General features: G+C 43.1%; 1 protein-coding gene across 2 annotated transcripts in view; it reads left to right on the forward strand.

Moving 5' to 3' along the window:
• The first annotated feature begins 15,189 nt into the window (after nucleotides 1–15,189).
• The window catches only part of KIT (KIT proto-oncogene, receptor tyrosine kinase), a 58,397-nt gene continuing 56,296 nt past the window's right edge, over nucleotides 15,190–17,290 (forward strand). For both annotated transcript variants that reach the window (XM_041458799.1, XM_041458808.1), the window contains exon 1: nucleotides 15,190–15,318. In XM_041458799.1, the coding sequence (XP_041314733.1) occupies nucleotides 15,249–15,318 (70 nt within the window). In that variant the 5' untranslated portion in view covers nucleotides 15,190–15,248. The remainder of the gene's footprint in view (nucleotides 15,319–17,290) is intronic.

Consider the following 17,290-nt stretch of genomic DNA (forward strand, 5'->3'; position numbering starts at 1 on the left):
GCAGAGGAAAAGTTAAATTGCAGTCTGAATCCAAATAAAACAGGTAGTGCCTGAGGAAGCTGTGAATGCCAGCAGGATCTTCCCCAGCACATTATGATGCTGGACATGTTTGAATCAGAAGTTCAGTGCCTTTTCCAGACAAGTGGAGGAGAAAGGTAACTTTAAGTTTCTTTAGGAATATTTCTGGAGCAGTTAGATGCTGCAGAATCAAGCTGCCCCAGATGTATGACCTCTTAACTGGAAGGAAAATATAGGAATTCAGAAGCTAACCAAGCTTTTCTCAGGTCCTGTGTTATGCTGGACTTGGGGCTTGTAACTTTGCTGACAAGACCCAGAGAGCCAGAGGTCAGCCTTGAACAGCATCACATGCATCTACCAGAGCTGAAGCTCCAAGAAGGGCTTTTGGAAAGAGTCCCTCCTCAGTTTTTTCTTTCTAGGAATTATGAAAAGTTTTACAAAACATGGCCTTTTTGGTGCAGGAGTTACTAGAAAAATGAGGGAAGACCCTACATGGTTCCCATGTACAAAGTATTGCCCCATGTATGCCTCTACCACAGGTTGCAGCCACTGGCTTGTCTTGCTAAAGAGACACTGTAAAATTTAAATCAATTTGAGCAAGGGACATAAAAGCAATGTGCCTGCCCACACACTGGGCTCCACTATCACATCTGGACAAAAAGATGCAATTATTAGCTTCCTTCATTCCAACCTTTCACCAGGAGTACCAAAGGCCAGGACAAACGATCAGCAAGCCATCTACAGGACAGCACTGCTTTCCAAGCGCCAGTGAGCTGGCAGCAGCGCTTTGCAGGGTCACCAAACCTGGCAGGAACTCAGCTGGTTATGCCAATATTTGGGGTTGCAGCAGGATTCCCACGGGGAAGCTCCCTCAGCTCTGTCATATGATAGTAACAATGAAACAAAAGCTGCTGCAGTGCATCGGCAAGAACAGCAGCTGCTAGAAAAGTGATTTCTATAATCTGACATCAGTTTTAGTAAACTTTGTCTGTCTAATGTGCCCAGTGGGATTTTACAGAGGTTAAACCCTTCTCACACAAAACTGCAGCCTTGGGCTTTGCTCGCAATTAAAAAAAGTGGGACTAATGTAATATTTTTCTGACTAACTGCCTCCTAAACACATGAGCAGAAATTGCACCAGATACAGGTCTGTATTCATATGATTGTAATTTTATTATGTTAATAAATTGGTTTTGGTTCTTTTCATCCAATTTGTGTGTTACCACTTTAAAATGTGTGCTATTAGCAGGCAACTTAATCTTTAGCACATTACCCATAAGATTTAAACACAATGCATGCTCTCTTAAGTTTGGTTATATCTTCTGTGACATTTATATTTACTTTCTCTTTTTCCTATGCTGATAAGTTAAAGATGCCCTCAAGCATTTTTAGTTTATATCTGTGTATTTGTTTCCATGGAATTACACACTTCATGTTGCACAAAAATATGCTTATCTGGAGACTGGGTTTTTGTTTCTTTTTATCTTGCAGATATCAATAAAACCAAATCTCTCTGTTTCTCTTCTAGGTTAATAATAAAAAAAAATTCTCTTCCCCTTAATGAATGTTATTAGTGATGTTTTCAGTTTCCCAATTTAATAGTCACCTCCTGTGTTGACAACTCTTTCTTTCTTCACAGAACAAGGGCACAAAGCATCTCATATAGGGAGAGCCTATGACAGATTGCCCCTCCACTAATGGGGGCTCCAGATATATGACTGAAACATTTACAGCAGAAATGGATTGCCTAGACCTAAATTTTTCCCACTTCAAAGCCTGAGGGTGACCAGATCAATTCACAAATACATCTTTCTTCTTTCATTTCCTTACTGTGTCATCATCATGTGAAAGTCTTAAAGGGTTAGATCAGAAATAATTAGGAAATTTTTATTTATAATGGAGTATAGAAGGCAAAGGAAAAAAAAAAAAAAAAAAAAAAAAGATGAAAGAGACCAAAAAGAAACTGGGGGAAGTCCCAGTAAGTCTGCTTAATAGATAGGAAACAGGTCAAACAAAGAAGGTAATTTGTGTGTGTCTGGGAGAGATTTCCTAGGTTTAGCTGAGATGCTATTTCCTTGGCATATTAGAAAAAGTGGGATTTGCTTTCTCCTCCTTGGATGCTCAGAGTCTGGATGAGGAGCAGAATCTCACATTCAGCTCAGTGCAGCATCCCATCCTGAACACCTGCAGAGATGTTCCTAATTATCAAAAGTTGAAATACCTACTCACTATTTTAGCTTTCAGAAGTCATTATTGTCAGTGAGGCAGCGTGACAGGAGAAGGGGCTGGAGAGGTGGATGGGAGGGTGGGAATGAGAAAGGATAGGCTGGAAACAAACAAACAAAAGAAAATTACAATAACATGAGGCAGTGGGTAAAGGAGGAATTCTTAGCTCATAATCATCAGTGACATCAAAGTCTGAGCTCAGGTCATGACAGAGGTGGGAAAAGACATCTTCCTGCAGCAGGAGCTGTGGAGACCCCGGGCAAGGCAAGAGGGAGCTGAATGACCTTGTGAGTCTCCCCATGAACCATGGAGAGTATAAAGGTAGAGATCTAAGACTATAGTTTCAGACTTTGAATACTTGACTCTTTCTACAGTTAACCAAGCACACTCATATGTCTCTCATTTAGCTCAAAGCCAGACTTTAATCAGCATCAAAGTTCCAGATTCTACAGCCCTCCCCTGGGTCACAGGTAATGCTCCAGCTCTTTACTGTTATCTGGGAGAGGAATTTTACACTTAGTCCTCTTGCACGCTGATCATCATTCTGAAGACAATGCATCTCCAGGGGCTGCAATTCTGTCCTGAACCATCAGTGGCTAAAAAAACTGCACAATTTCTCGAAGACTTCAGTTAAATGCAGTTAAACCTTTCTGCACCAACTGGGTGTGAAAACTGCAGTGCTGGTTGCAGCAAGAGTCACTGGTCATACACCATTAGTATGTCTACAAAATTTATTTTAAAAGTTGCTTTTAAAAACTTCATATTTTGCCATGGGCTTTATTTTCAGAGAACAAAGATATGTTTGAAGAAATGGCAAAGGTATATATATATGTATGTGCGTGTGTATATATATATATATATATATGTGCAGTGTGTGTCTCTTTAAAGGTATTCCATACTGCAATGGAATTTAGGCCCAGCATGTAGTTGGAACATTGGTCTATTTACAAACTTAATATTCTATAAGGAAAATATACTTGTTGCATATTTTCTGCATACTGTTTCCATGTGTAAAACAGAATGTCACTTCTGCGCTAGCTCTCTTGGTTCATGCTCCTAATCACAGCTTTAGCTGGGTCCAAAATTTTTGATGAAATAATGATGTCAAGGAGGAGTCAATAATACACAGCTCTCATAAACACAGTCAGGCTTGCAAATGCTGCTGGGACAACAAAATTGTTTTTGGTATTGCTGCTTCTCTTCAGAAAACTGGAACAAGCTCTAGTGGGAAATCACTTTATTTTGGTGCAAGCAGTGATTCTTCATGAGGGTTTGCCAGGATTTCTTTAGAAATAAAAGCCCTCTTCTAACGTAGACAGAGACTTTGCAGTTGATTTTTTCTTTCTTTTTTGGCAGAGATGTCTTACAATTCCACGTTGCATTTGCATGTCTTGACTCTAATGACATTCTAGTTAAAAGTAAAAACATTTCTGTTGCCTGGTTTGATTTAGCTCTGAAATTAGATACAGTTTGTTTAAAAAAGAACTTTTAATTGTAGCTCAAAATAGAGTGAAATGGCATAAAAACTGATGTCACGGTCCAAAAATACTATTCTATTTTGAACATCTAAAAGATGTCTGGTCTTATAAATGTTCAGATTATCATAAAAGTAAAAGAGAATCAGAAGAAAACTGAAAGTGCTCTTTTATAGATTGGGAAAATCTATAATTTGCGTAACAAAAAGATGCCCTCTAAAGATATGCTTGCTGTTGAAACTGAGATACTGTTGCGTACTTGTTTAAAAAGGAGTTAGCAAACATCTTCCTTTTTATCCAGCTGCAGTCAATCAAATAGTGCAAGCAGGCCATGAATGAATTAACGTTGTTTGTGGGAAATACAACATGTAAATTGAGCATTTAGTTCCTGACAATGCACCCATGTCTACCAGCAACTTGTGCACAAAGAGTTTGTTTCCATGGACCTTTCAACACAGGTATATTTCTGCCAGTGCTGTTTAATGTAGTGACATTTATGTCACAAACTGGGGTATCAGCTTTCTGGCAGTACCCCTTGCAAAGTGGAGCACATGGACAGGGCACAAGCAGCCCAAATCCTCTGCTCCCAGCCCGCAGTGAGCTGATACAGGTGAGAGAGCTTTGGGAGTAAGTTGGAGAGCGCTGAAGAGCTAGTGCCAGGAGGAAATCCCTTTTTGAAACATAATAGTGCAGAGCTTCCCGAGTTCAGATCCTTGCTGCCACTGCAGGAAAGGTAATCCCACACTATCTCTGACTGCTTGGGGAGCCTTCTCCACCCCCTCACCTTCTCTTGCCCCAAAGTGCATACTGCTTGATGATGCTCCACAACTGGACAAGAGATTCAGTGCATATGAACTCAGAAGAGCATTCCCTGTCTGCCCTTTAGTTTGTCTGTGAAAAAGGAGATGCAATTTATCTCAAATATCTTCTGCAGAAGGAAATTAAATCTATATGAAACCACAGCCTAGCTAAAGAAGCTGAAAACAAGCAGTGGTCAGAATTTGCCAGCACTGGGAAACAACAAAGACCTGGGATACAACTGCTGGGGCTGCAGTCCACAGTGCTCCTCATTGACAGTGATGTAAATTTAATCAACCCTGTTCTCTACCTCCCTTTTTGTATTACAGCAATACTTCAGCTCAGCTAGTTCCCTGCCTAGATCCACAATGTGGCCCCACAGAGCTCTGCCTAGCACAAGGCAGGGGAGATAGCCAAGTCACAGACAAGGTAGCAGCAGCTTACTGACACCCAGCTATGCCCTGTCTCACTGGGTTACAAGCTCTCCTAGGGAACTGTGACAGCGTGCACCAGTGGAGGAACTTACAAACAGTTTCTAGGCTTGCTGCCTCCATCAGGACATTCTGTTCAACCCACACCACTGTTAATGGAAGGATGACTGTTCAGGTAATGTACTTTGGGAAGTACAGTGGGGTGTTTCAGTGGGAGAGGGCATCTGCAACCCGCAGTCTTTGTGCTGTGTTGGTTTGGATGCATAGAAAGCAGAGCAGCTTCAGAGAGGAGTATGTATCACCCAGCTGAGGAGGCCCTCAGGAAATGCCATGAGGCATACTGGAAGTGAATGTAGCACACTGGAGATGCTCAGAAAATGTTCTGGGAGGCTAATACCTAGCTCCACATTGCCCTCACTAGCCATAGAACACAAAGAAGGTCAGTACACTTTATAGCTGGACACAGCATGGCACAGAGAAACTTCACCAAATTTCTCCAGTGGGGCAGGGCAAGTGGGGTCCAAAATCCCACTCCCATATGGCACTTGCAGTTTCCTTTCTTTCCCACTGAGCAAGGAGACTTGCAGACCTGCTTAAGACTGTGCTGGTCACAGCTGAAAACAGCAAAGGGCTAAGAAATGCAGCTGGTAGTGATAAAGATCTGGACAGATCAGTGCTTGTAACTGATTCTCCATGTCCAAATATTTGGTTAGTTTTGATTTAGATTTATTTACAGGGAAAATTCATTGCTTGTATTTGTCCACCTTATTTGTTTTTAGACATTTAAAGGAAACGCCTGTTAACCTTTGGACTAAACAGCATACACAACTTTCACATAATTTAAGCCACCTCAAAGTGAGATACCTGTCTAGACCACTTGTCTACATTCCCTTTGAGGAGGGGAAAGACATCTCCAAAGGACAGTTCATCCCACCTGCAACAGCTCGGGTGACTGTCACTCCAGAGGTGCCTGCATTTCTGCACTAGATATAGACAGCAACAAGTTGTGTAGCTTAGACACAGGTGAATCTTCGCCTCAGCTGGCTCATTTCAGTAGAGATCCTACCTTCATTAAGTAACAAAGAGAAGCAAAACTCAATGAGCTTTGAATCAATGACATTTTATCCACTGTAGCTGACCACAGAGCAATATGACATGAATACAAAACGAATGTGATGCCAAATTGATTTTTGCGTTTTTTTCTTTTATATATTTTCAATATTCTTTACGCATGTATTTGTTGCTCTGTAGCCTACCATACCATTAGTAGCTAGCATTTTACCTATTCTATTAGACAGAAAGATAAGATAAATTCCCCAGTGGCTCCAAGGTTAGATTCTCAGGGAAGATTGAAACTACCTCTCTGAGACACATTTTTATAAACAAAGATAAATTCCTATCTGAAAGAGGGGGAATTCAAAGAGGGATGAACTGGGAGGAATTACATCATCACTTATGTCTCCAACTGGGGATTTTTGTCAGAAATGCTAATGTGCTAAACATATAAAAATTGTATATGAGTTATGCTACGGGTGCATCTTCAGCCTTTTCCACCCAGTGAACTGTGCACTTAAGGATCCTTATAAAGGTAAGCCTTTTTTATCACCTGACTGTGCCTGGCTCATGATTTTAGGACCAGTAAAAAGGCATCAAATGGACAGTTGGTTTTCTGATCCAGGTTCCTCTTATTGCTTTGAACATAGGCTGCAGTTTTCTCCTGCATCAGCAACTGATAGTATAACTTTGGTTAATTAGCCAAACTAACCCAAGGACTGTGATGTGTTGCTAGTTCTGCATATACTCAGTGTTTATTTGCAGGATTCCTGAAGTGATTGGAAAGCAACTTGACATGTTCATGTTCTTCCGGGCTTTTAAGGGTCAAAATGACACATCCTTGATCGTATGATTATGTTAGAGAAACCAAGAAATCATCTGTTAAAGAAGATGAAAGAACACTTCTAAATATTGTTTACATTTTGTGCATGTTTCTGCTTATCAGCTGAACAGTGGCTGTACAGTGAGGATTATTAACATGTCATCAAAGCTCTAGAGATAAAAACATCCCAAGACTTGGCCACAGGTTGAGACTCTGACTCAGTTTCAGCTACCGGCCCCTCTTAAATTTGCCTTTGAAAGGAACTACCCTACCGTGTTATTTTGATTTCTTGTCATTGTCATAAATCCAGGGCATGTTGTCATGGACTATTGAGTGGGCATTTGCCACAGCCACATTGTAATTGCTATACTAATTTCATCTTCAAAGCCCCAACCCAAATGATCCACTTCTGACACAGGAACTTGAGCAAAATCTGGGAGGGAACTGCTGCCTGCTCTCTGAGGTGTAGCAAGAAAAGCAAGCTGTTCCTGGGCTGACATCTGTGTTAACAATGGGCCATATGCAGGCTGTACAGGGAGAGCTGGTAACACACCCAAGACCATGCATTTCACAGATTGTACCTATTACTGACACCTTGTATGACATTTAATGTAAGGATAAATAGATGCAGCAGCCACTTGGACTGGGTACAAAACAAACAGCCAGCCAACCTGAGGCAAGGGAAACTGCTCCAAGATAACCAAAATAACCACTCCAAGGAGGAGCTGACTGCTACCTTCCATTGTTTCAACCACCCTGACTATTTAGGTGTGCACCTACAATGGGAAAATCACCTGCAAGTACCTTCACACCTGGCTTCAGATAGAGGAATTATGGCATTTACTTTGGTATTTTGGCTCCAGTAGAAAAAACCTGTTTGCTTGTATGAGATGCTACCTTTAGCAGCAAGCCAGTGTAATTTCCTTCTCACTGCTTGTTCTCATTGCTTTTCCTCCCTCAGTTTGGCAGTAGACTTGTTCACAAAGCCACACAGTAAACCAGATCACAAACTAGATTAGGGTGTAAAGTAGCCTTTTCTGTGGTTCCTCAAAATATCTGTGACAGCAAAACAAAGAGCTAGCAAGTTAAAGTGCCTCAAAAGGGGACAGAATTAGGGCAAGAGAGGTCAGGAACTTCCTAAGCCTATTTCATGGCCAGTGTCTCACAAATCAATGTAACAAACACAGGCCTGAATGACACAGGAGTAGTTTGGGATGGACACAGACACAGAAACCATGCTATCAGCTGTGGAAACCCATCCCAGCGGATGCACCTCCCCTCAGCAAGAAAGGCCTGGAGGGGTAATGGGCTCACAGGATGCAAAGCTGACATTTACATTTGCATTATTTCCAACAAGGAGCAGATGGCAAAGGCATGCTCTGTAATTTCCATCTGAACCCTAAAGAATCCATAATCTCCATTTCAGTTGGACACTTTCAGGTCCTAAATCAGTGCTGTGTGCTGCCAGGTGACAACAGCTCCCTCCTCAAAGGCAGCTGCCTTTCAGCAGGGGATGGCTGTACAGGCAGTTAATTAGGGACCCTGACTTTCAGATATAAATGTCTGTAAGATTTATAATAGGCAAGAGCAAAATCACGGCTTTTCCACTGCAGGTACAAAAAGCTGGTGAGCTTTGAAAATACAACTTGGTACAGATGCTGGAGGCCACCTCCCTACAGGTGAGTGTGGGAAGATACACACAATTTGTAGCCTGGCAGGATGTCCACATCTGGGATCAGGGGTTTTCCAGCAGTGCTCTCGAATTCAGAAGCAGAAACAACACACAAGAGGGAACCAACTTAAAATACCATGACAAAAACAGATATGGTCTTCAGAATTTTTTTTGCACTAATGCAGATATTTATATTGCATATCAGACAGATTTGTAGGGAGAAATGTTTAGAAACATCTAGATAAACTGAAGACCTAAGTAACCATCATTTTAATGTCAACTCCCTAAAATAACTGAGATAAAATAGGAAAAGGATCACAGAAAACATATCCTGAAACTCATTTGTCTGAATTTGAGCATACTGAATTGATATGACCCTAGTAAATATCCTTAAACTCAGAAGAAGAGGAGGAAAAATGATGAGTAGCCATCCTATTTAACACAATACCCAAATTCAAAAGTGGTTTAAATCTAGATGACTTCACTATAATGAAATCATATACAATACCTGTCTCACAGGGACAAATACCATTTTTACTGCTGAGCATCTTCACTAACTGTTTTTTTTTCCTTCTGGTTTTCCAGACAAACTCAGTCATCAAAATGCAAATTTATCAAGGTGCAATCCCTTGGTGCAGGCCTTTCCAAGTGCTGGGCAGCAAGCATTCATTGTGGAGCAAAGTGTTTGCAGAAGCTCACTTATACTACATAATGGGCTGCTGACTGCAATTTCCATCTCTTTGCACCATCCCATTTTGAAAACTCTTATCAAAAAGACTGGAAAACCTTCTACAGGTGAAAAAAAGAGAGGACTGGATGACAAATGTGATGGGCATGATCTTCTTAATGAGGAGGCATTTTTGACAACCCTCAACTCTACCAGTGTTGTGTATGTCTACCAATGCTGTGGGCATGGGGTTTATAATATATACTGCATTCACAAACACACAGAGCTGAGAAAGAATAAAAATACCTCAAAGCCTCTGGCAGTACAAGATAGCTGTAGGAAAATGGAATAAGACAGATAGGAAAATAATCTCTTGGAGACTTTTGGTTACCAAGAACTGGGAAGGCAGATAGCAATGAAAGCCTAAATGCCACACCTGCTGTGTGGTCCCCTAAGACACCACAGCACTGCCTTGGTAAGGGTCAGCTACTCCAGAGAGAGGAGCAACAGCATTTACAGCATTTTAATTTAATAGGGATTACTCAAAAAACTTGCAAGCACAGAAGTGAGAGGCAAAGTTAGCTCTGTGGATACTTCACCCATCTGTAGCAAGATGCAAGGCTAGCTTTCACACTGATGGGAGTTACCCTCCCAAAGATGGAGATGCTAACTAATACGTGTCTTGCTCTTGAATTAGTTCAGCTGCCTAGAGTCATCCTGAGAATTGAACAAAACTGAGCAGAAACTGAGACAAGCTTTGGGGAGAGGCAGCCAAGAAGACCAGGCTTCTGGGTCTTTCTATGAAAAATAGTGCAGACATGTGCAGTCTGTTTAATATTCTAGGAACTGTCTTCTCTCAAATAAATACCAGCTGCTTTTAAGGCCAAACACTGATATCCTTGTTCCAGACAAGGTGGTAGCGTTGTGACAAATCTACCTTGCTTTATACAAGGGGACAGGTAGAGCAGGCACTGCAGATGGGACGAGCATAGAGCAGGAGGCTCATATGATGCCCTTCTGACAGAGGCTGAAGGCTCCACAACAGACATGTGAGAGCAGCACTAACAGGGGGAGTCAAAAGAGGCTGCTTGCCCATAAAGTACAACCCAAGTTAGTAACAAATTTTAAAGCTGAATATGGGGAAACTGACACGTTTCTTCAAACTACACAAAGCTACAAACAAAATGGTACCACAAGAGCTTTGAAGATACTTTGCAGGGAGAAATTGTATCCAAAAAGGAGACAAGCAATTTATGATACACTTAAAGAATGCTAAATTAAAATAGGTACTTCGAGAAAGATAGTTTGAGAAGCAAGGTGACAAACAAGACATGATAAAAATCCAAGCTTTTTAGTTCATCTACTCAGGGAACACAGGCAAGAGAAATACCCTCTTCTCCACATCATGCGTTTGACATATATTATCTCAATCAAGGCAGTCCCTGCTTTTGTTTTAGTTCTCTTCTTATTTGATCTCCAGATTTATAAGCAAAATAGTGAAATTTAGCAAATATGTCAAAGCAGTCAACTGGATCTCATGTGGCTTTAATCACCTCAGAGAAAAATGCCTGACAAGCCGCTCTCTAGCCATTTATTTAGCTTGCAGATATGGCAAAGCACTGTAAGAAAACACAGAAGGACTCTTTATAAACTGCAAAGCAAAGCTAGTTCTTGTCACGAGATTCAGAGCCTGGATATGGTTTCAGCAGCCAAGGCATTAATATCCTGTGGGAAGCAGGCAGACAGGGCAAGGACAAGGTCTCTGGGTCTGCTGCCCAGAGCAGACCCAAAGCTGCTGTACATGAGCAGGCCAGGGAAGAATGGGTAGGGCAGCAAGCTGGGAAAGGAGAATGCATTTGAGGAAGCCACATCAGCTGTTTCTCCACAATTATTTTGATATGCTCAACTCATGAAAAAAAACCAAACCCAACAACAACCCAGCAACATTAAGTAAGACAAAACAACACTTGAAAGACCTAGGTTGCTGCACAGAGTCAATTCTCAACAGTGGCCTGTGCAAATAAAGCTGCAAGTGATAAAGGCAAGGACTACACTTGGCAGTTCATAAAGACAAATCTCTTTTCTTAGTAAGATTGCAGGCTAGAAACTAACAAAAAAATACTATCAAGAAGATTAGAGCCTTTATATTCTACTTAAGCTTGGACTGATAACACAGTGTTTACAATAGTGTGCTATGCATGCGATAACACGAGATGTCTTCAAAGCCAGCATAATTTCAAGCTTCAATGATGACTACATCTAGGCTCTCATTGACATTCAATGCTGGAAAAATCTTCAATTAACTAGGATGGCAATACTGGTTTAAGATCACAGTCACAATGGGATTTAGTGAGTATCCTCCACAATTGGATTAAAAGGGAATAAGATACACCTCTCAGTTTAGTAATACTGAATGGATTCAGTTTGAAGATTCATATTCCAGGAGGAATGAAATAAAGATGTCCACTTCATCTGAATTTATTTTAGTGTCATCCCTCTAATAATAACAGATGTTTCATCAGTTAAACTGCATGAAGACATTATAATCCTGCCATCTACAGATGAAGTCTTAAGACATGTGCCTATCAAATGCTACCAGTTTTCTCCTAACATGCTAACATGTCAATGTGAAGAACAGAAGACTAGAGATTAATTAAAAAAAAAGCAATGGGATATCCCAAAATCTCAAGGTTTCCAGAAAACAGGTCCAGCTGGATAATACCTTCCTGCACCAACAGTTTAGACCAGCAGACTTCACATACTTTTTTTTTTTAATTTTTTTTTTTTTTAATGAATAAAACAAGAGGCTGAGAAAATTCGCAGCTATAGTTTTGTTGATTAGGATCAAGACACAGCAGAGTGCTGAGTATATATTTTTGCACAGTGGTCATATGACATCCCTAACAGTCACTCTTCAGAAATTATGTTTTAGATGAATGCACAAGGCAGAAATTTAACCACTTTTTACTTTTTAAAAGCTTAACAAATTTTTATGCCTGTGATTAGATAGGTTTTACAGCAACACTGGTAAATCAATATGTGTTTCAAACTCTCGTAATTTCTCAAAGCCTTCAGGAATCACAGAGGAGTTAATTCTGGAGCTGTCTGGCTTGCTGGGGCTGCCAGTTTATATGAAAGAGCCATGTTCCAGCCTAAAGTCTGTCAATCTGCAATTTAGAAAAAGGAAACTACAGCCTTATAGAACAAGTTGTTATCATGGGCTATCAGGAAGGATTCTAGCCAGCATTGACTGGCTGTATCAGAAGAGTATTTCCTCTCTTCTCAATAGATACATTTGTCATAGATAAAAAGATTCTAAGATTGTTTATGCTGTAAAAAAGGTTTTCATAGCTCTGACAAATAAATTGTTTTAAACCATCAAACTTGCTCATTTCCAAATGCATTTCCATTCAGATACAGAAATGACAAGCCCTTCATTAGAGCAGCAGTTTTTTGATGACATTAGCTTAATCTTACCAATATTATTGACCTATTCAATGTTTACTTCAGCAAGCATTCCCATGGATATTTAAAAGCAATATGTTGAATTGATTTTTCAAAGGAGCTCGTCCACAAATTTTAAATCACTTTCAGGCTTTCAAGCTGAAGTGAACTTTTCAAATATAATTTCACATATTTCTCCAAGCTTATCACTCCTATCTCCAAATCTGTATCGTGTCCAAAGGCTGTAGATCTCTCTTGTCTCTCTCTTCATTCTACACTCTCCCAAATGTCAACCTTCAGTTGTCAAACTGAAGAGAGGAACACGTGAGGCTGGCTGCAAAGCCAAAGAAGAACCTTTCTGGTTTATGCTCACATATTTTGGACAAAGGTAGGAAAAAGACCTAAGAGAAACTTCCACCACTTAAGAAACTTTCTTTTGCTTCTATAATGTGAACAGGATATAGACAAGAGAACTTACAGCATTCAGTGCAATACACTGGAAAGGGCAACTGCATTTATCATTATAATTATTAAAAATATATGACGGGGCAAGGTTAAAAGCAATTCACCTTTGTTTCCCACTTACTGTTGCTATTTATAATCAGTCAAAGCACGTGGAGAATACTGTTGCCACTTTGATTTTGAGATCTAACATTGAGCTAATGTTTGTGAAAATGAGGCATATGATGCAGAGCCACGCGGAGTTCAGATTCATGTGATCAGGGATGTGCAGGACCAAAAGGCAGGCCACTAACTGAAGGAGCACTAATCAAGGAGAACAGGGAAAAACCTGCCACAATAACAACATCACATGTTCCTTGATAACGCTTTAGTGAAAACCTCTTACAGTATACAGTGCCCTGCCTTTGCATCTTTAAGAAATTAAACGCTCCAAGTGTTTACATTTAAAAATTCCAGCTCACTTTTTTTTTGTCCTACAGAAACAAAATCCAGAGATAACCTGGAAAATGAGGGGGACACTAATAAATTAAGTATTTTAGTAAATTTTTCCTCCCTAAGATTAATTTGTTGAGGCTAGCACCTAGTAAGAAATATGATTTTAAAATGTTATTTGATTTTGAAATTGTTGGTGTGCTAACAAAAAAGTATTCCATTTTGCAGCAGAGGAAGGATTCACCTATCAAAAGAGACTGGCTGTCAGAGATGAAAGAGAGTAAAGAAATGGAGAGAGCCATTTTAAACATGTAAGACAAGACTTTCATCTCATGCTGGACCATGTGGGACAGCGCTATTAACCTTGGGAAAAAATCTGACAGCAGTGAAAAAGAAAGGAAGATGAAGAAAAAAAAAAAAAAAAGGAATATTTTACCTTCAATAATTTTTCTGATCTGTACCAACATATTTCAAGAAGTCTACATTTATATTTTTCCAGGGGTGAAAGTTTTGCCATATGTCCTCTACATCTTTCTGTAGTGTTGTTACGGGTTTTCTGACACTCCCTGTGTCCTTTGCCCACACCCTGTTCAGGTGCTGCCTGCGTATACCTTGGGCAGAGCATGGCTGGTGAATGCATGCATGACTCCTTTGCCTGGGTCACTTGTGTACCTTTCTTCCACCTTAACAGCGTGTGACACTGACTGCCAAAGCAGTGTTAAAGCCAGAAATTTGTGTAGTTTGTGTTATTTCTGCCTGCAGAGCAGCTCCACTCCAGCTCTGCAGCTACAGAAGTGAGTGCTCCCAGAACCTCATCAGTGGTCTCATCGGTGCTTAAAAAAACCCCTCTGTGGATTCCACAACCCCTTCTCGCAACGCATTTGTAGTCTAAATCCTCCTTGCTCTTTGCAATTGTCTTCCTTACATTTAAGCGATTTTTTTTCCCTGAGACCTAAATGGATAACTTTTTATCTTGCCCTTGAGGAACATGAAAAACAATCGCTCACAATCCTTTTCTTAAGGACTCTTTCCACGTTTAAGCTTCTTGTCAGTTTTCTCGTTTCCATACCAAACCAGCCACTTATTTCAAGTCTTCGCTTTGTGCCACAGCACGCACTTCTAACTCTCACTCGAGGTGCCCTGGCCCTTAATAGGTGGTGGCCCACAGCGGGCCGAGTGGATCTCAGCAGTGGGAGCCAGGGCGGAGGCGATACCTTTGGTGCCTCCAGAATCTGCTGTAACACCCCCAGGAGCGATCAGTCAGGATTTCAAAGCTAGGCACATGGCTTTGTACCTGCCCTTTATGGGATGCTCTCTCCGTTTCCAGCTCCCGTTCCCAGCCCGACCGCTCCCCCCCACCTTTCTCCGCTCCACGTTCCACTCGGCCTTACGCAGCCCCGATCCCTCGGGTGCTCGGCACGGCAGAATGCTGCCCGTGAGGAGAGCGAGCGCTGCCCGTGAGGAGAGCGAGCTCTCCCCCATGGCAGCACTGCGCGCACATTCAGCCACGGGGCTCTGTCCTTTTTTCTTACACCACTCTATTTAGGGGCTTTACGGCGAGCCCACGGGAGGCAGCCCGGAGCGCGGCCCTTCCCCGGGGGCGGGGGAGCTCCTCACCTGCGCCCATCCCCGCGGCGCGGGGCGGGGGCGCGGCGCGGGCGCGGGGCGGGGCCGGCTCTACTCCGCTCCCTCCCGCGGGGGCTCGGGCATCTCCGCGCCGGGCGGTGCGAGCGGCGGCCGCGCCGGGATGGAGGGCGCGATCCTCGCCCGGGAGCTGGCGCACACCGTGCTGCTGCTGCTGAGCCTCTTCCCCGCAGGTGGGAGCCGCGGGCGCGGGCGGGCGCGGAGCCCCGCGGGGCCGGGGTCCGAACGGGCGGCGGCAGGGAAAACTTCGGCGCTGGCGGCCCCTTGCACGGGCAGCGCCACGCCGGGGGTCGGGCGGCAGCCCGGGTGTGCCCGGCATCGCCCCGCGCTGCCCTTGTGGGACGCCCCGCCGGGGGAAATAAAGTCCTTTGTTTGCCGTGCGCGGCTGTCCGGGGCTGGGAGAGGGGCCGGCAGGGAACCCCTCCACCCCCCTCCACCTCCCCGGCCGGGCTGTTTTGTCAATAAACTCTCCGGGGATCAGTACAAAATGTCCCCGCGGTTAAGTGCTCGTTGAACAATGGGCAGGAACGAGCGGCCGGCGGCAGGTGTCCAGCGCTGTGCCGCGGGGTGCAGCCTCCCGGCGGGCAGGTGGGCTCGCTGCCCTCTGCGTCCGCCCGTGCCCCGGCTGCACGGCTCGCCGCCGGACGGGGCATCAGGGCTCGTCTCTTGCGGCACTGGCGGACCTTCGCGGTGAAGAGGAGGGCGATAGGAGCCTTTCAGGCCTTTGGGGGGTCAGCTGGTGCTAAAACTTTGATGTGTTGTAGGCTCCCTTCCACTCCTTTCTAAAAAGGGAGTTTATTTGCGTGACCTCTCAGCTCTGGAGCACGGGTCTAACGGTTTAAATACTGTATGGCCGCGGAGCTGGGCAGCTTCGCACACGGCTTTCAGAGCCGCCGTGCATCTCCTTTCGTGGTTTGTGGGCTTAGGAGGCGTTTGGCTGTGTCCAGAGAAGGTGCTGGAAGGAGGTCGCTGCTAGACCTTCCGGGGGAATTTGGTCCTGGGCACTGAAGTCTGAAAGGAGATAACGTGAAAGGTTCTTTCGCTGCTTATCTAAGAACGAGCTGAGGATCCAGGGAAGCGATGCACAGCGATAGGTGTTTAACGTCTGCTGCCACCAGCAGAGAGGAGCCTTGCAGAGCACCCTGTGTGCCACAGACGGGCAGGGCTCCGCCAGCCTCTGCCCAGGCGAGCAAATACCACTAAAACACCAGAAACCAACAGGAGTGACAATTTACACTTCTGCGTTGTAAAACATTTTAGCATGCCTTAATGGTTTTGTCTAGGTAACTTTTTGTGTTTGCTGCCTTTTGTTTATTGGTAATCTGAGTAAGTGTGGTATCTGGCAATTTGGGCTTTCCTATTTAGAAGTACTCACATAAGGCTGCAAAATGCTTTGGCCACAGGAGTGGAAAAGTCTCCTACCAATGAGTTATTCCTAGAAAGAAATTTTTTAAATGTTGAAATGGTTGATACTTGCCAACTTTTTTTACTTCATTAATTTCTTGCCTGCACTTTAAAGTTACCTTTCATTAGTTAGAGTGTCCTTAAGGAAAGCTTGGGAAACAAGTCACACTGGCAGCATGTCCTGGAATACAGAGGTGCAATTTCTAGAGTACTGGAGAACCAAGGAGAACCTTTCTCATGCTCGTTCTTCTGGGTTTATACACCTACTTTGGGAGACTTCAGGGACACATCAGACAAAAACTTGTGTGAACAAAACCACATTATGTTGTAAGAAATAACTTGATACTGCAAAAGACAGCTGTCCTTGGGTATGTGTGTGCATCATCTGTGTATCACACAGATGTAGGAGTATTCTGGGCTGGTTTTGTGGTGCTGGGCGAGGTATCATTGTGATGGTTCCAGTACTGGCAGCAGCATAGGAACATCAGAAGTGACAGGCAGGACAGAGCTGATGTGCTGTTCTGGATTGCTCCAGAGCTAGCTTGACCCTGTGCTACTTTGGTTTTTCCTCAGTGTAGACACTTGGCTGAGATGATCTCCCTGTTGAGACCTATCCTGTTTATCAGTATACAGGTTTATAATAAGTATCTTTTTTTGGCTGTTAGTCAAGAGCGTCTTCCTTCAGTTGCAAGCTGGGAAAGAGGATGTAGAAAACAGCTCAATGTAGCTTCTCAAAGGGTA

Source organism: Pyrgilauda ruficollis, unplaced genomic scaffold (genome assembly GCF_017590135.1).
Source record: "Pyrgilauda ruficollis isolate IOZ18807 unplaced genomic scaffold, ASM1759013v1 scaffold1, whole genome shotgun sequence".
NCBI lineage: Eukaryota > Metazoa > Chordata > Aves > Passeriformes > Passeridae > Pyrgilauda > Pyrgilauda ruficollis.